Raw genomic sequence first — 20227 nt, 5'->3', positions numbered from 1 at the left:
ATAGTCATTTGACATTCGATTTTTTTTTAAGTAACGCAATAGTTACTTTCCCTGGTACTGTAATTAGTTACTTTTATAATTATGTAACTCATTTACTATTTGTGAGAAGTAACTTGTAACAACGTATAACTGATTAGTATTTTAAAGTAACCTGCCTGTAACCTTAAAGTAACACTGAACATAATCCAAGTACATCATGAAGTGAATAAACTTTTTGATAATTCATGACCATGACTTCAATTATTAGTTGATGAATAAAAAGTAGTAGAATCTAGTTGTAAACTATATAGCCATCAATAATGGAGTAGAAGTATCTGATCATTGGCTGTATTTAAACTCTCAGCCCACCATTCAAACTTTCATTTTTGTCTAGCACTAGCACTAGCAAAAAACTGTCTCTTAACCATTTCACTTCCACTCTAAGAAAAAACTAATGGTTAAGTTGTGTTCATGACACCCCGTAAGGAAATTTGGATTTTTGTTTGTTTTTATTGGTAATCTATATGGACAAAAGTTCTACCAAACAATTACGATAGGGTTCAAAATGAATTGAGTCCTTTGATATGCTTCCTGCACTTCCTGTTTTAACTCACTGAGCAGTTTCTAGTGGTATTTAAGCTTCATCTGAATAATCTGAGGGAGAGGTCCAGAGGAAGAGAAACTAAATAAAAATGCAGCGAAGTGAGCAAACACACAAACACAAGCGCAAAAGAGATTCATTAGCCTGCCAAACTTTTTTTTTCCACAGCTCCCAATTAACCTACTCTGTTTGCTGTTCGTGCAGCTCCACATGTTTTCTGGCTAGTGTTTTCATACAGCCGCAGGCTTTGTATGTTATTCCTTATACCTGTCTGGAGGCTTTTTTTTCTTAGGATTTCTCAGGAAAGACATGCTAGCTTTTCTTTGTTGTCTCTATTGTTCACAGTGTCCTGGTTGAATTGTTTTGCGTGAAGGAGTCTGCAGATAGAGCCTAATCACTACAGATGAGATAATATAATGAGGTGCGTTGTCATGAAATCCCAACGGAAGGTTGGTGGTTTTTCGCTTTGCTAGATTCGCAGCGTGTGATCGTGTTGAGAGTCAGGTGTGCGGCAGAGGGCTGATTGTAATCGCCCATCGCTGGAGGACTTTTATTAGTGCTGGAGGTGTCTGGAAAAGTGGGAGAGAGACTTGTGTGATGAAATGGTTCATGTTATGTCATTTATTTTGCTGTGTTTTGTCAAGGCTGCATGCGTCAAAATGAAATCCCTCAGCTATTGGTTGGAAATTTGAGCAAATAAATAATGGGGTGTCTATTTGCACTTACTATATGCCGGATTCCAGTCGAAGTTAGGTCTTGGAATTTCAGAGAACATATATCCCATTTTGAGCCTCAATGCATTCCAGTCAATCACGTGTCACAGTTGCATGTTCAGCACATCATGTCAACCAAAAAAAAAGCAGAAAATGCTGACGGAAAACAAAAAAATAAGGTAACATATATTGTAAAAAAATCTTACTGCCTTAAATTATTTAATTATATAAAAAATTTTTTTAGTCATCTTAAATTAAATTAGTGAAAATTACTAAAAATATTAAATTACTGTAAACCTTGTACACTACCTGACAAAAGTCTTGTCCCATATGCAAGATTTAGCAAGAAAAAATAATAACTTGACTTCTAGTTAATCATTTGGTATCAGAAATGGCTTATATGAAAGGCAAAGACCATTAGATTACTCTTATTTTACCAAAATAAAATTTGATCATGCCTTGATTTTTAATGATTTAATTAGGACAGTAAGCACTGACTTTGCTTAAACAAAAGCCCAGTGGAAAAATAATTAAAATTGTGTATGACTTCCATGAGCTTGGAGAACTGAATCCATGACTCAAATAACTTCTTAATAAAGTCACTTGAAATGGAAAAGAAAGTGTTCTTTATGAACTTCCAAGAGGTCATCAAGATTTTTTGGTTTCATCTTCAATGCTTCCTCCATCTCACCACAGACATGCTCAATAATATTCATATCTGGTGAGTGGACTGGCCAATCCTGGAGCACCGTGACCTTCTTTGCTTTCAGTAACTTTGATGTTTGAGGCTGAAGGTGTGCTATCCTTCTGAAGAATCTGCCCTCTCCTGTGGTTTGTAATGTAATGGGCAGCACAAATGTCTTGATGTCTCAGGGTGTTGATGTTGCCATCTACTCTGCAATCCCCCATACTGAATGTAACCCCAAACCATGATTTTTCCTTCACCAAACTTGACTGATATCTGTGAGAATCTTGGTTCCATGCGAGTTTCAATAGGTCTTCTGTAGTATTTGTTATGATTGGAATGCAGTTTAACAGATGATTCATCAGAAAAATCTACCTTCTGCCACTTTTCCAAATGATCAACACAAAGTAAAGTTATTATTTGTTGCTCTTACAACTGGGGTCTCTTACAACTTGAAACCTAATTAACTTATTAAAATAAGTTACAGTAACATAAAAAAAACATGTGTTGTCATGACTTTTTGTAAATAGTTTTTTTTAACAGTGTATAAATTCCCATCTCACGTTTATTTTTAGTGTTACCACTTATGTTTGTGCTGTAAAAATACTTTCAATGGTAGCAGAACTAGCCTTAAGGCTGGAGCACTCTGAGACGATTTTTGCGTTTAACGACTCGTGACTAAGCAAAGGTCGCCAGTGTGAGCGTGCACAGTCTGCACTCCAACAAACAAATAATAATAAATAAAAACGCCTCAGGCTAATCTTTTTTGGTTTAATGTGTCACGTTAAAACTGGTTGACCAATAAGATTGGCCCTTTTGTTCACGTGCCTAAAGCTGCTGAAGTTACATCAAACATGACTCGGTGGTGCTCAAGCACAAAATTACCTACTGTTGGCAGGCACACATTCCTAACAGCAAAGAAGATTCACTAAGGAAAGATGAATGTGGTGCTGCTTGTGTACCAGGGTATTTCTGCCATTTATTTAGTGCAGTGTAACACCAGGGAGTGATTTTGCACATTTGCTCCGCTCATAACCAGGGATAATTGCTGAAAAACATGTTGAACAATGCTGACAATAAGTGCAAATGAAAATCATCTGCATATGCACAAGCGTTTAGATGAAACATAATTAGAGGAATCTGTAACTAATAATGTATTATCAGATTAAATATTTGTTTTAAAAAAAATTATTTACTCAATAAAAAGTTTTTTTTTTACTGTATTTGATAAAACTGTGTTGGACCAACTTAATTGTATTTCTTTGTGTAAATAGCATTTTTTAAATAGCTTTTTAATTGGTGCTATAAAAAAAATTTGATGAAAAAACAAAAAATTGAAGAAAAGAAATTGAGGGCAATTTATTTTTAAAAACAGTAATTTGTTTATTAAAATGATGCATGTCATTGAGGTTGGGGAAACACAATCTTACGGCAATTCATACAATCTCATTCGTACAATTTAGTACAATTTGCTTATCTCCCAATGATGTAGGGGTTTAAGAGCAGGGTTAGGTGCCACGCCTTCTTTTTAAAATCATACATTTTCGTACGACTGAACTCAATGTGAGATCAGGCTGAGTTGGGGTTGTTTGATCTTCCCTCATAAACACAGGTGCATTGTAAAATTCCCTCATGTACGTAGTAGAACTTCCTTCAGAACCGTGCATGAGAACCACTGACCTAGGGAGTTAGAAACATTATAGAGGGAACTTTTAATACAATGGACTGAAGTTCAAATCCATCTTTCAAACACACCTATTTTTCTGTTTGTTTGTTTGTTTGTTTTTTTTTTTTTTTTCCCATCACATAGCAGATCACATAGGTGCTTATTTTGAATAAACAAACTAATATTAAAAAGTCTAATTAAAATAAAATAAAAATGCCTAAAATAAAATGCCTGGGTGCTTAAAATGTGGGTGAAATAAAGAGTTACAATATTTCTTTTGTTGACCCACTTTGTTATTCTAAATGTAAATAATTAATCTGTGCAAGTTAATCCACTGAAATAATTGCTTATTTTGGTAATCTTATATCAAAATCTGAGTGTGTTTCTTCTATCAAAATCTCCAAAATTTGGAGTGGCAGTCCTTCTGTTGATGTCACTGTGGACATCCATACTAACTAACTGTATATTAATATCCTTAGCCACACCCCTCTTACCATTGGTTTGCTATGAGAGAACGATGCACAAAAGAAAGCTCCACCCCTAATCAATATTCAGCACATCAACATACTAAATAAAAGTCTCAGCAACTTCCAGTTCAAATGAACTTTAATAAGTTGGGGGTTCACTCTGATACAAGTTTTATTTATGGAGAAAATTACAAAGCACTGGAGTGTTTGAGTGTTTTGTATTTTTCTGAGATAATTAGGCCCAATCCTTATTCTATTTTTGTACCCCTACCCCTTCCCCTTAACCCTTACAACAGAGGGTTAAGGAGAAGGGCTTCAAAATTTACCCCTAAGAGTTGGGACAGCACTACAGCACCTGCACACGTCATCATATGTCATCGCAATCTCATGCTTCATTTGAGATCACCAATCGCGACAGCTGTAGTGATTCCAGTTGTGCTATTTTTTGGTATTTATCTTCAGGAAATCACTGAAGGCATATATAATGTTATCATAACGATATAATGTGGCAATAAGATCGTAACTGTACTGTGTATTTACACAGTGGCCATTTTCATCTATGTAAACACACCAAAAACAACATTAACACAGGAGTTATGACTATGGATTATAGATAGCAAAGTTTATTAATTTAGAGGGGGGGTTAGCGTTTTTTTTTTTTTTTTTTTTAAAGCATGACGATAAAACACAAACATGATTATTAATATACTAAAACATATGTTTGTATGTCATAAAAATTCATAATAATGACAACAAATACTAATTTGTGGATCTCCTTACTTCCATGGGTAAAGCTATACTGCTGTTGTGGTAGGTGTATTCTGGGAAAATTTCCTACCCCTTGGTTTCGGTTGTGGTCCTGAAAAATCTTTGTTCGAAGGGCTATTCATCCCTTCCCCTTAGCCCTATGCCTTAAAGCTAAAGAGAATTGGAACACCCCTACCCCTCCAAGGGGTGAATAGCCCTTCTAACGAAGATTTTTCAGGACCACACTCGAAACCAAGGGGAAGGGATAAGAATTAGAATTGTGATTGGGCCTTAGTCTGCTGAAAATGTGTATATTTCATACAAGCTAAATCTGATTGGTTGGTCAGTTCTTGTCACGTGACTCGCGGTGCACTAGCAACATTTCTTCATCTGGGTGCGCCTGGAAGGCACGAGCCTGTCATACCGCTTGCGTGCCCAAGCCATGCATCCTTCAGAAATAACGAATTTGTGTGAACTCTATAAAAGACTCGCTATGCGAACGACCCCTAAAAGGCCACCATCTTTTGCAATCTCCAACATTTGACATTATTGCACAGACATGGTGGATTCACCTGACTTGTTGACAAATGGGTTTCAGATTCATTCCTTGGCAGTTCATGTGTCCTTTTTTCCTTTAGCAAATAAACTTTCCAAATATGTCTGTTTCTACTCATTTGACACCATGTGGGTTAAATTTGACCACTTAAGTGACTGAGATTTAAGCGTGAGAATATGGTCATTTTTCAAAATAAAAGATCGTTCAGACTCAAATAATAAATAAAATGGAAATAATTAATGATGTCTGCACCAATTGGCAATGCACCAATTGATCCACGGACCTGTCTCAGTTGTTGAGAATGACTAGATAAGGGGTAGGTGCCCCATTTTTAATTCTCCAAATAAGACGTCATCAATTTGATAAATAGATGAAAAGCCAAACATAATATTGCATACATGACAGCAATGTCTGACAAAGGAAAACATTACCTTGATGTACTTAAATACAATGGAACAAGGAAACAAAAGGAAATACAAATAGAATGTCCAAGGAAAGTGAAATTAAACACAAACAGGATGTGACTGATCATTTGTGTGTGTTTTTCTATGTTTTTCTAGCTGATGTGGAGAGCAGTAATGACGTGGCTCTTTACTCTGGTCTGGCTGCGGGTGTTGTTACTGTGGTTGTGTTGGTCATTGCTGTGACGTTGTATCGGAGGAATCAAAGTGAATATGGCGTGGATGTCATCGATTCTTCTGCACTGACTGGAGGATTTCAGTCCTTCAGCTTCAAAAGTGCCAGGCAAGGTGAGCGAAAAACACAAGTTGACCCTGCTGCAGATGTGAGTCATGTCATAATTATACAGTAGTGTTTGCAATGCAGCAGTGTGAAAAAAATACATTTCTTCCCTTTTATTTTCTCTGTTAATTCAACTTGAACTGTTGAACCTGCAAACTGTTGAAATGTTAAAGTTTTGATTTAACCTGTCTGTTTTTCTGCTTTGTTTTAAGACTCATATTTTTGTTTTAATTTTCTTTTTATTTTGATGTTTTCAGAATGCTTTATTTATGTGGTTTAATTATACATTATTTGTCTTTTTTGTCTAGTTTGAACCTGTTAGATTTTTTGTACAGTTTTTTTTATACCGTTTATTTAATTTTATTTAATTTAATTTTATTTCTTACTGTTTATTCAGATGTTAAGGAGGTTTTTAATCACTATTACTTTTTTTTCACCAGTAATTATTTTCATTCAGAATTTTTTCCCTATATTGTGTTAATTTAATTTAATTTAATTTAATTTAATTTAATTTAATTTAATTTAATTTTATTTTATTTTATTTTATTTTATTTTATTTTATTTTATTTTATTTTACTATATCACTACTATTCTTTCGCAGTGAAACTATTTTCATTCAGAATTTTTTTTCCTATATTGTGTTAGTTTTTTTTATTTCATTTAATTTTATTATTTTTATTTTATCGCATTTTAAATTTAATTTTATAAAATTTTATTTTACTTTTTTATTATTTTATATTTAATTTTATTTATTATTTTATTTTGTGTTATAATTTTATTTTATTTTATCTACTTAATTAAGCTTGTTACATTTTTTATCTAAATCACATTCTATCACAATCTCAGTATAAACTACCAGACCTAACAAAAAATAAATTTATGCGAAAGAGATATGAATATAGAAAGTGTATTACTATTGTTATTTAAACCTTCTGCAGAGAAAAATATTGTTCACTGTCTTTATTTTGCACCCTTGGTTTCCACTTTACCTGAGTAAGAAAAAGATGGCTTAAAACAATACTTTTTTTAGGATCCTTCTTTCAGCTCACTGTGTTTCTTGTCTTCTTGCGTCTCTGCTTTAGGGTGTTAGTTGATTTACTCTCCATGTCTCTCTGCTCTTTCTCTCCTCTGGCTCGTCTGACGCCCCCAGAAAAGGAGATTGATGTTGATGGAGGGGTGCAGAGAGCGGAGCACTAGTTCTATTCAGTAATGGGGCTCGTTCATGGTGCTATCACTCTCCTCGGCCCACTAAACATCACCATCACTACAGACACACATGCCGATCACCAGATGTCGAGACTGGAAGTTTCTAAACACATGAGCTGATAGACGCCACGGTGAACCCATCAAATGCCTAAAACATCAATGAAATGATGGATGGGTGAATGGAAAGAGGTGTAGCTGGGCATGTAAAAATCTGAAGACATTATAAAAATATCAAGGCTGGCTCATGAATATTAATTGGGGGGCATAGAATTGTTCAGGGTCTAAAATACACACTGTTGTTTTATGCTACAGTTAAATCTATATGGTTTTGAATAATAGTAATAAAAATTTCTCCCTGTGTTGGCATGGGTTTCCACCGGGTGCTCCTGTTTCCCCCACAAGTCACCAATTTTTAATATTATTAATTATACGAATAATTTTGTTATTATTATTGTTAGTAGTATTTCATTTTATTTTTTCACATAATTCAGTTTTTAATAGTGTTTTTACTAATGATATTGCTAATAATGATAATTTGATAATAATAATAATAATAATAACAATCACCATAATAATAATAGTACTACTAATAATAATAATAATTATTATTATTATTATTATTATTATTAATTTATTTTAAATGAAATATATAATGAAAAACGTTAATATTTATTAATATTAAATATATTAATAAATGTGTTATTATTAGTGGCAGCAGTAGTAGTATTTGATTTCATTTATTCATAGAATTCAGTGTTTACTACTGTTGTTATTGCTGCTGCTGCTAATAATAATAATAATAATAATAGTAATAATAATAATAATAATAATAATAATAATAATACAATCATTATCACCATGATCATAATAGTAATCATAATAATTAATTTAAATGAAAAATATTATTAAATACCTTAAAGAGCCCATATTATACATGAAATAGGGTCATATCTTGGTTGTAAGGGTCTCCAACAACAGTTTAATATGCATGCAAGGTCAAAAAACACTTTCGTGGTCTTATAATCTGCATTTATTTTTACCTAATTATCCCAGCGACTCCTGTATGAATCGTCCAGTGATTCATTTGTTCCCAAACCCCTCCTTAGCGCGAAGCTAATCTGCGCTGATTGGACCAATGACAGTCTGTTGCGATTGGTCGACTGCCTTCAGTCAGAGAGTGAAATGCCAAACAGCTAATCAGCAATATTAAAGTAATCACAGTTCATACACGATAGTGTAGACGTGGATTCCAGCTGCCAGTGGGTCAATGTAAATACAGACTATGGACTTGAAAATTCAAACGACTAACTATTTTATTGAGCAAAAACTCCAAAAACAGTTGAGGAGATCTCCTAGCTTCTCACTCTGCTTTTTTCACAGACACACACACACATATTGCACACACACACACACACACACACACACACGCACTTAACCCTGCTCCGGACGACAACGCGCGCACACACACACACACACACACACAAACACACACACCTCCGGACGACAGCGCGCGCACACGCACACACAGACACACACACACTACTCCTCGTCCACGGAGCACTGTTAAAAAAGCAGCACGCGTCGCGTTTTTAACGTGACTTTGCACCCGATATGAGAATAAAGCGAGTTAACCTGATACAGTACACGCGGTTACAAGTAACAATTCACAATTAAATACATTTGCAAGCTAGAGTCAACGAGGCAACTTTAATCGCACGTACTTACACTTGAGAAATGGAGGAAGAAAAATCCATCCTGACGTCCATCAGTAAGTTACTCTTTACTGATCCTTCCTTTAACAAACGCTGATGAAGAATTCTTTGTAGCATGTAGTTTCCAGAAGTTTCCAGTAGTTTACAACTGCTTGGTTATAATGCTGAGGTTTCATCTTTGGGTAGAGACTCAATATATCCATCTGCAGTGTGACTTCAATCGACCGGCATGTTTGTTTGTGTGTGTGTGTGTGCGTGTGTGTGTGTGTGTGTGCGTGTGTGCGTGTGTGTGTCTGGGTTTCTGCGTCAGAGGGCGGGGCCTCAAGTTTGAAATCTCCCGGGTTTGCGCGTGCACGTGAATAACTTGGTTTCGTTCGTACGTCATGGCGAAACACCTAATGAATCGGTATCAAGGCGACTCGTTTGAAGCACTATGAGTCGACTCTTTTATAGATGAATCAACCGTTTTAAACAATGTACACTAACAGATTTAAGCCTTAGCTGGATACTTCACTTCACTTAGAGCTGTGTTACACACTACATGGAGGGGAATTTTCAAAAACCCATAATATGGGCTCTTTAATAGTTATTATTATTAAATGTATAATTAATTGTGTTTTTATTAGTGGTAGTAGTAATAGTATTTAATTTAATTTATTCATAAAATTCTGTATTCACTACTGTTATTATTGCTAAAAATATTAATTTGATAATAATAATAATAACAGTAATAATAATTACAATAACAGTAATAAAAAATGTAATTTTTAATGAAAATATTCATGAAATACATGACTATTTATTGTTATTTATTGTTATGCATTATTATTATTATTATTATTATTATTATTATTATTATTATTATTATTATTTGTTTGTTTGTTTGTTTTATTATTTTATTTTACACAGCATTACATATGGCAAAATGTTAGACTAGTCTTAAGCTTAACTAAACATAACGGGATTTTGCTCAAATGCACTAATGATGGACAAATGGCTACCTGCCTGAAATGTGCCAGCTCGCTTAAAGATTTGCCCAGAGGTCTTATCACTATTTGAAATCTGTTCTCATTCACTGATGCATTTACAACTCGACAAAATGCTTTGAAAAATGGTGGCAATAGTCATGTTGCCTAGCGACAGTTTTTGACAGCACTGCCAATACACCAACAGCAGAGAGTGACTCCGATAGACGCTCCTATCACACAAGACAACTGCTGTCATGAAGAGCGAAACCTTTAGCCCTGCATGACAACTCTCGCACATTCAGACTTTGAAAAGATGTGCGGAACGAGAGGTTTGGAGTGCGAGCCGCAGTCTGTCCTCCTGGGCCTCAGTCCAATCTGAGAAACAGAAAATGAGTCCCTCTCACACCTCTTTTTGCCACCTCTCTGAGGAAAGTGCTCTCGTTCAGCCATTGCTTTTTGATGAATAAAACAGATTGAGGGGTGTCTGTGCGAGTGTGAAGCTTTTGCGCGATCTGTCAAAGCTCGTAATGAAACAAGTGGGATCACTTCACACCGCTGGAGCAGCTGCTTCTAATAATCGCAAGATTGTTGTTGGGTTTGTCTCGATGGTTCATTTTGATAAGTGGAGACATTCTGTGCCATCATAATTCATCACTTTAAGAACTGCTTTTTTTCTCTCTCAATTTCACGGTAAGAGTTTTGCAAGGGCTACACATCAAGGTTTGGCTGGTTACCATGATCCAGTTTAGACCTGCTGGTGGATGTCACCCACCATCTGGAACACACCACAAGCATCTGTCTACATTGACTGCCATTAAAATAAAAATAAAAAACTGAATATTTAGTGAAATGTGAAATGTTAAAGGGATAGTATTTACTCTTTACTTGCCCTCAACAGTTACAAAAGCAGATCAAGGTTATCATAGTTCACAGATAAATAACGAAAAAAACTATAACTAGCATTATAGCATGTGTATATACAAAGCTAACTGAAACTAACTAAAATGATGGCACAACATCCTTCCTTTTAGTCTTTGTAAATGTATTTAATACACAAGCCTACTGTAAGCTTTTTAGAAGTAAATCTATTTACTTTACAATGCCAGGTGTTTAAGCCGTACGGCACTTCAAAGTCTGTAATTCTGCTGCCATTGGCCAGACCAAGCCAGTCCTCCTCTAGTCAGTCCTCGCTTTTGCTCCTGCGACAAAAACAATGACTGGACATGGCAGCAGCATGGTGACAGCATTAAATATGACCCCAGCCAATACTTAAAAGTATTAATTTAACAAATTAGTGTCCAATAAGGAGCTTTATTTCCGTATTATTGATCCTGATTGTGACAAATCTTTTTTAACCGGATCTTCTAAGTAAACCAGTTGAACTTGAATCATTTGAAACGATTCACGTCTCCAGTAAGCACTTATCCACAAAGACTTACTTATTAACATGCCTGACACCCTCCTCTGACTCGCAATAAGCCAATTTCACAGAGTTATTCAGTTATTAGAAAAACAGACTGGTTTAATTTAATTAATTAAATTTAATCAATTAACAACTAATTAAAACTAAATGAATTTGATCACAAAAGTCGAAGCGAAATCAAAACTAAAACTAATGAAAAATCCAAAGCTATTATAAGCTTGAGGCAAATATTTTAGAGAAAGCTGAAAACCTGTATTCATTGAAGAGGCTGTAAGAGTACTAATATTATGAGAACCAGACAGAACTGTTGTATAAACAGTCATAAATCTTGTAGTATACTTAATGTTTATTGCAGTGTATACTATAATATACTCTATAGTTGTAGAAAACTACAGTATTGGGTCATTTGTATGTATTGTTACCTTAGCAAGTATAGAATTACCACAACAGATTAATGTAAGTACTTTAACATAACAAGGTTTAAAAATCTATATACAGTATGTATTATAAATTGCTAAAGGTTTTTTTTTTTCATCTGGGAGTGTACAGTACTTTTTTAACATTGTTGGGTCTGATTATAAAAAAAGATAATTGAATTCTGCAGAATGGAATTAAATGTTGAGTTGCCGAGAGTACTGTGTGCGTGCAGATAACTGAAAGCATTCCTAAATTATTTAGTGTTCAATAAATATTTTACGTCTAGTAAATATTAAATGATTTAATAAACAAACATGCAAAGCCAGCCCAAGAATGTAGTCAACTTTTTGAATGATGGATGTTTGAGCTCTTTGGGAACCTGCAGAGATTCAGTTGAATTCTGCAGGCTCAGAAGGCCTGCAGGTCAACATAAAGTGTATGATAGACAGTTTGCACTGTACTGTACTGTACTGTACTGCTGGGCCTGTAGATGTACACTGATAAATGATCAAAGGCCCATGTGTTCCAAAATATAACCAAAAAACCCACTGCAGTGTATCAGTTATATACACAAATGAGTTTCAAGCTGTGTCTGGGTCAATTTAAGGACTTTTGAAGATGAGAGAGAAAGACAAGAAAATGCATTAAAAATAAATTAAAATGATTCTGCCTTAGTGCATTTTATGAACACTTGAATGTGGTTAAGTGTAAATAAAATGCAAAAAAAATAAATAAGTAAAAAAGTCTACGCAGAGACTAAACTGAAAAAATGCTGGGTTCCACACAATTCATTCATGGTGTCCTAACACAAATCGATTAAGTTAACTAACAAATTTAAAAATTTAATTTTTATTAAACATAAAAAATAACCTTGTCCAAATAAAGTCTCAAGAACTGTCTTGTTTCAGCTTATTTTGAATACATTTTTAACAAAAGCAGCAAGCATAACTTTTTGAGTGTTTTTTTTTTTCTTTTTTTTCAGAGTAGGATTCAGAATTATGATCGAAATATGTAATTTGCAAGCTTGTATAGTCATGGTATTCAACAATTTATTCAGTAGCTGTAGCTTTTATATTCCTTTATATCAAATTGAATGTTGATGATTGTGTTTACCTATACATTCATGTAAACAATGCTTCTATCACAAGAGCTTCTTCTTTGCTTGATTTTGAATCCATAATTTCTGTACTTTTTTAGAAGGTCCATAGCACCGCCTAAATGTACCGTTTAGAGTAGATTTGTTTAAATCCAAAAATGCTAATTAAACTTGTGAGCAAAACTGGAATATTGCATGAATCATTTGCAAATATAAAATCCATAAATTGAGTCTAACAGAACAAAATCGACCCTCATCAGCACATGAACGCGTAGCGTGCATGCACCCGTGTACACGCAAATGGCGGAGATGCACTATTAAACAAATTTACATTTGTTGACAGACAGTTTGGACTACTTATCAGAATTTTAGGTATTGTCAGCCCTTTAATATTTAATTAAGTGAACATTTTTAGTCTTATGCATTACTCAAAATGTAAAAATCCCAGCCTGATCTCACAAGAAAACGTAAGTATTTTACGTTTTGCCAGTTTAGTGGCTAATTCGTACGAATTCATACGAATTCAGTCGTACGAAATGGTACGATTTTAAAAAGGAGGCGTGGCACCTGACCCCACCCCTAACCCCAACCGTCATTGGGGGATAAGCAAATCGTACTAAATTGTACGAGTTAGATCGTACGAATTCATACGAATTAGCCACTAAATGAAAAAGTTACGAATTGCCGTGAGATTGTGTTGAAAAATCCATATAAATACATTAAGATCATTTACTTTAATCTTTCCTATTGAATTGTGAAAAGACTTTCAACCAGCACAACAAAAAAAATGTTTCTGAAGACAATCACCTACTGCACCTTTAAGCATTTTTATGTGATATTTCAAAATAAGCATAAAAATATGTTGATGGAAACATATGTAGTAAAAGATTGGACTCATAAATGGTTGTGAACGAGTTAATAGACACCAGACACAATAAATGATAAGTATCTCATGCTCTGTGTTCCAGGTAACCCTCTGTTAATGAACTCCTCCATGCAGCCCGACCTGACGGTGTCACGAACCTACACCAGCCCCATCTGTTTCCCAGACTCCATGGAGAAAGAGCTCATCCCTGAACCTGCCCTCTTTGACCCTCTTCCAGACCTCAAAGTCAAAGTGCACAGCTCCTTCATGGTGTCGCTGGGTGTTTCGGAAAGGGCAGAGTACCATGCAAAAGCCCCATCCCAAACGTTCCCTCGCGGTGTGGTGCAGGAGATTGGGGGCGGAGGGGGCACATTGGGTGGAAGGGGCAAGAGTCAGCTGACCTCCATCCAGCCAGCGCTGATCTCCAGTATGACCAATGGCAAGCGGGCGCTCAGGACCAGTGGGGTGTTCGGGCATGGTGGAGGACGACTGGTGGTGCCTAATGCAGGTGTGTTTTTATTAAACGCATGCTGTAGAGAGATTGAAGGACAAGCAAGAGAGGGTAAAACATCAAATAAATATAGAAACAAAGCAAACTGCATGTGAGTAAAAAAATAAAGTATATTTTAGGTCCACATGTTGCCTTTAGAAAATCTTATGCTTGTTTGGGTGTATAAGTATATATTTGGGTAGAAAGTATATAAGAACTGGCTGTCAAACAATCAGTTGGTATTTGAATTGATTTGTGTCAAGACAGACAAATAGACAGATAGATAGATAGATAGATAGATAGATAGATAGATAGATAGATAGATAGATAGATAGATAGATAGATAGATAGATAGATAGATAGATAGATAGATAGATAGATAGATAGATAGATAGATAGATAGATAGATAGATAGATAGATAGATAGATAGATAGATAGATAGATAGATAGATATGTTTATCCATAATTATTACAATTACAATATCTGTATTCCATTTTAATATTTATTAAAATTTAATTTATTTTGTGGATTTTTCATCAGTGTCGTTAACCTGCTGGTACATGTCGCAGATCTTTCAGAAATCATTATAATTTTCTGATTTGATGCTTAAGAGACTTTTTTTATCATTGTCTGTAGCTGCACATTCATAAACCCAAAAAAATCTGTTTGTAATCAGACTAGTCTCCAAATCCAAATGGAATTTAGCTCGTTGTAAAAATCAGTTTGCTTAGGAGCACATAACAGATTATTTTTAATGTATTAATCCAAAACAAATAATAATTATTGTTTGACCACTATAGAGCGGCATGTCAGAATCAGGTAGATTAAAAATAAACTGTCCAAGGTAAACTTTCTTTTATGTGTGCAACTCTTAAAACACATTTTTAAGTAGGCATTTTAGTGTGAAATAAACTGCACATGGCAACGCAGTCGCCTCACAGCAAGATGGTCGCTGGTTCGAGCATTGGCTGGGTCAGTTGGCATTTTTGTGTGGAGTTCATGTGGGTTTCCTCCTGGTGCTCCAGTTTTCCCCACAGTCCAAAGACATGTGGTACAGGTGAATTGAGTAGGCTAAATTGTCCGTAGTGTATGAGTGTGAATGAGAATGTGTGGATGTTTCCTAGAGATGGGTTGTGGCTGGAAGGGCATCCACTGGGTAAAAAACGTGCTGGATAAGTTGGCGGTTCATTCCACTGTGGCGACCCCGGATTAATAAAGGGACTAAGACGAAATGAAAATGAATGAATGAATGAATAATTTGCCTATTTGAAGTCAGAACAGCTACATTATTGTCTTAAAAAAAACTTCTTAAAATACATTGTGACTCAACAACAGCATTCCCACAAATTGGATATATGACAAACATATGAAGAGTTCAGATGCAAAAACCTCTAAGTGCATCTGAAATTTCCATAGGAAATTAGCATTATTCTCAGCTTCTTTCCTTTATGTTGAGGTATTTCACTTTGAAGACTATGAAAAGAACTGATTCTTTGCCTTGAAAGTGAATTTATTGAACCTACACACTAGAGCTTAATAAAAATGATAATTTATGATGAAAATTTCAGAAGGCATGAACTGTTCATATGCAAAGTACATATATGACAAGGAAATTCATATTTGAATTATTATAAATTTATATATGTCATGCAGTATATGCAAAATATATGTTGAAATACTAGCAAAAATAGCTTTTCAACCATTTTAATTACAAATATGTACATAATTGTTGGTATATATAATATATATTATGTACATAATTGTTAGCTACAATATATGGTCATATATTAACACACACACACACACACATACACACACACACACACACACACACACACACACACACACACACACACACACACACACATATATATATATATATATATATATATATATATATATATATATATATATATATATATATATATATATATATATATATATATATGTGTGTGTGTGTGTAGAGGACCATATATACCATATGCCATATTCACATAAATAATGTAACCCAAAAGTTAAACTTTATGCAATTCAATTAGATTTCCTTCCAATTTAATCACATAAATCCAACTTTAAGGTTAGCATAGTTTAAGCTTAACCCCTTCATGTTCAGTTTGCATGAATGAATTAAATACATTTTTATGATAAGTGCTGTACTGTTTTATGCTTGTATAATACACAAACTTTACTCATTTTTAATAAGGTATTGTTATTTACCTAATATAATCACCTTTTAAGTTCTTATATAAAATTATAACTCAAAACAGGATACATTTTTAAATATGTATTGTGTAATTTTTCCAAAGTCCAAAAGTAACATCCAAACTGACCAAAAATGCAACAAATTAGGTATAGTTTATGTAATTTGATCAGGTTTTGTTTCAAGTCTATTCAAGTCATGTTAAGACAGTATCATTCATAACAGTAATAATTATGTTATACTTTTATTATTATTATTTTTTTTTTTATTATTATTATTTTTATTTGCTTAATTGTAATTACTGGCAATAATCATTTTTTGAGTGTACTTCATATATAGATATATAATTTGCATATATTTCCATATAACAGATATCTTTGTGGTTTATATTGAGGGAGTGCAGTTATCACTAGAATATCATACAACTAAAAAAGGCTCTCAGCCAATCAGATTCTAGAAGCATGCTTCAGTTTTTGTATGATGTGACAATATCACTGTGATCAAGTTCATTTGATTGTTTTACATGATATCTGTTTACATGCACTCTAAGTAGGCAGCCAAACATACTTGCTTCGTCATTTTTGGAGATACAGACTAGTATGCAAGCACCCTTCAGTCTCTTCTGTATTCTCTCTCCATCTCTCCGTTCTTGTCTTCCTCTCTCACACATTCAGTGTATCCGGTGGCAGTGCACGGCACCCAGCGGCTGAGAGAGGGGGCAACTGACAGAGAAGCAGACAGACCAGCAGGGCGGCATTGATTTAGGAGTCTCTAGGGTCCATCTCTCTCTCCCTCCTTTACACTCCCTTGCTCTTTTCCACCTCTGATCCTGTCACATGCAGTAAAGAGTCTTGACAGGCTTGCAGAAGTGTGTGAGAAAGGTTAGAGGCTAGTGCATCTGTTGAAGCGTGCCGAAGCCTTTTTAAGACCTTTACAGGCGAATAGTGACTCTAACAACTTTACAGAAGCCTCATCACTTCACAAGGTGCACATCGTACACAGAAGGAAGGTTTCAGATTGATTTTTAAGACGACATGTTGTCATGCAAGAGTCCCAGAAGAAAAATGTTGAGCTTTTTTTGTGATTCCAGGCCTTGTGCCGAAATATTCATTCCACTGAAAGGGCTTCAGGGAAATTAAGAGTGCTTCCAAAAGAGGAACTTTTGTTTGTTCCAGTTTAGCATCCAAGTCCCATTCCGTCATGTTGTCAGATCATATAAATTGTTTGCTTTTGTGTGTGTGTTTGTGTTTTGTTTTCGGCTAGGTGTGAGTTTGCTGGTGCCTCATGGAGCGATTGAAGAGGACACAACCTGGGAACTGTACATGAGCATTACACAGCAGGACTCCAGGTAATATATCCAGGACACTGACGCACAAAACTGAGGCGCTGTTCAACTATTCTGCTGTTTCACAACCTAGAGAGATGCCTATGGAAAGAGAAAAAGGCACAGTATTGAGGCTGATCCAACTTAAATATGCTGTTTTGTAAGTTGTCTGTAACTGTTTTTTTGTCAGATACTAAAAAACTTTTATGGAGAACTGCAACACACTTGGTAAAATACATCCAAGATGGCACACAAAGCCATACCAGTCATTATAAATAATAAATAATAGCCAAGCTTCCATATACATAAAACAAAATGAAGTTAGTTTTGAGTTTGTATCATATATATTTGTAAGATTATTGCAGCTGGTAAATATTTTTGAACAGTTAAGCAGTTACATAACAAGTGTTTAACTTTTTTGTTATTCAAATATTTTTTTTTTCTTTTTAGTCATGGTCAGACACAAGATTTAAAGAAATAATACAATTGAAAGTGACACTGACTTTTTCGTTTTTAGTTTTGCAAAGCTGGGTATATTATGATATGTTTCATTTAACCACTTTATTTTAATTTACCAACATTACTAAGGTAAATAGTTTTAACAATCAAAACAAAAATATTTAAACAAAATATATCATCTCTTCATAAAAAAATAAACATAAGTGCTAAAAAGACTCTTAAACTTGATAAATAAAATGTTACAAAATGTGTTCAATGGTAAATACTGAATAATCAAAGCAAACTAGGATACAATAAACCTCAAACTCTGTAAACAAAAAAAAATTATGATAATCAAATCTGAGCTTTCAACTTAAGGAACTAATCATTCTTCTAATACATATTGCAACATTACAAATTGTGAAATTGGATGCGTACATTACCCCGATGCTAAAACTCTTTCAGATGGGGAGCTGGTGGCTGGGATGCACAAGAAAAGTAAACAAAAAGCTACTCTGGTGACATCCTGACATCATTTTTAATTTACTGTATTATCTTCTCACTGCTGCTATACAGCACTCATTTTTGCATGTGTTGTTATTCTGACCTAAAGTTACAAGCGCGAGGTGGCTTCCTTTACAATTTTCAGTGCGCTTAGTGCTCGTGCTCCACTGGTGTCTCTTATAACTAGGCGACCATCAACCATTTTTTCAAAGGATGGCAAATGGACAAATCATTGCTGCCGCTCCCATACAAGTTTAATTAAGTTAAAGTAAAAAGCACTGCAGTGTTTGAGTGCGCTGTGTTTGTCTGATGTAATTAGTCTGCTGTTACTGAAATGTGTATATTCCATGTACAAAGCGTAAAGTAGATTGGTTAGTTCAACTTACATGAATCACGGTGCACTCGTAGCATTTGGAAAAGTTTTCCAATGTTTTTCAACTAGGTGTACCTGAAACATATGTGTGTGCCACATGTTTGCTGCTTGCACAACATGTGTGCGTTGTGCAAGTCACGCGCCTCCATTGGAAATGACAAACTTACACACTTAGCTTATTGGCTTTGTTTAGCAGCCACATTTCAATAAAACTATAGCCTCCATACTGAACTTTTTTATTTCGTTATTCACAATTGTCAAGAAATACTGATACCGATTTTATCGCTCAGCCCTACTGATGTCCCTAAAGTGTGTACATGAATTTTCAGCACAAAAAAAACTTGCAAACAGTAATTATAATTCTTTGAAACTGCCCATTTTAGGCTTTGATCCAGATTGTGCCATTTTGGTAACTATCACTTTTAATTTTAAATAAGATTGTGCTCCCAGCCCCATTTTCAAGTGCCATGCCTCAGCATAGTAGCAGATTCAGGACTAACCATACCTGCCAACACTCCTGTTTTTCCTGAAAGTCCCCTGTATTTCACACCCATCTCCCGCCACCCTCCTGTTTTGTTATTTCTCTAGGAAAACCCCCATAATTTAGCTAAAAACTATGAGTAACACTTTATTTTGATGATTCATGGTATTAGTAGACTGTCTGCTTAATATCTGTTGATACTGCTCATTCAACAGACATTTAACTGACTATAAGAAACATTGCAAGTTACACTAACACCCAAACCCTAACCCCAACCTAACAGTCTACTTATAATGAGAATTAGTTGACATGAAGATACAATATAACTTAAATTCAACAAATGAACCCTCAAAATAAAATGTGACCAAACTTTGCTATTCGGACAACAAACGTTATCTCTGTGAAAAACTGAAAATCTCAAAAGAAGTGGCTCAGAATAAGGTAGAATGGAGGTTATCTTCATTCATTTGTGTTTTGCATCCTAAAATTTGATATTTATAATGCCACTCAGTCGCTGGCATTATCTTCAGTATGTACAGCTCAGTATGTACAGCATGAATTGCGGAGGGCTGC

At 34.8% G+C, this 20227-nt stretch overlaps 1 protein-coding gene and 1 long non-coding RNA gene across 3 annotated transcripts in view; one reads left to right on the top strand and one right to left on the bottom strand.

Moving 5' to 3' along the window:
* The window catches only part of unc5da (unc-5 netrin receptor Da), a 357691-nt gene that overhangs the window by 294706 nt on the left and 42758 nt on the right, over nt 1-20227 (top strand). For both annotated transcript variants that reach the window (XM_073934871.1, NM_001328349.1), the window contains 3 exon segments: nt 5975-6163; nt 13946-14350; nt 17798-17882. In XM_073934871.1, the coding sequence (XP_073790972.1) occupies nt 5975-6163; nt 13946-14350; nt 17798-17882 (679 nt within the window).
* LOC141379839 (uncharacterized) lies at nt 882-3843 on the bottom strand. Its single transcript, XR_012396696.1, has 2 exons — nt 2205-3843; nt 882-1969 (listed from the first exon to the last, which is right to left on the bottom strand). It is a non-coding gene; the product is annotated as an uncharacterized lncRNA (long non-coding RNA).

Source organism: Danio rerio, chromosome 21 (genome assembly GCF_049306965.1).
Source record: "Danio rerio strain Tuebingen ecotype United States chromosome 21, GRCz12tu, whole genome shotgun sequence".
Classification (NCBI taxonomy): Eukaryota; Metazoa; Chordata; class Actinopteri; order Cypriniformes; family Danionidae; genus Danio; species Danio rerio.
This window is presented reverse-complemented; position numbering and strand designations above follow the sequence as displayed.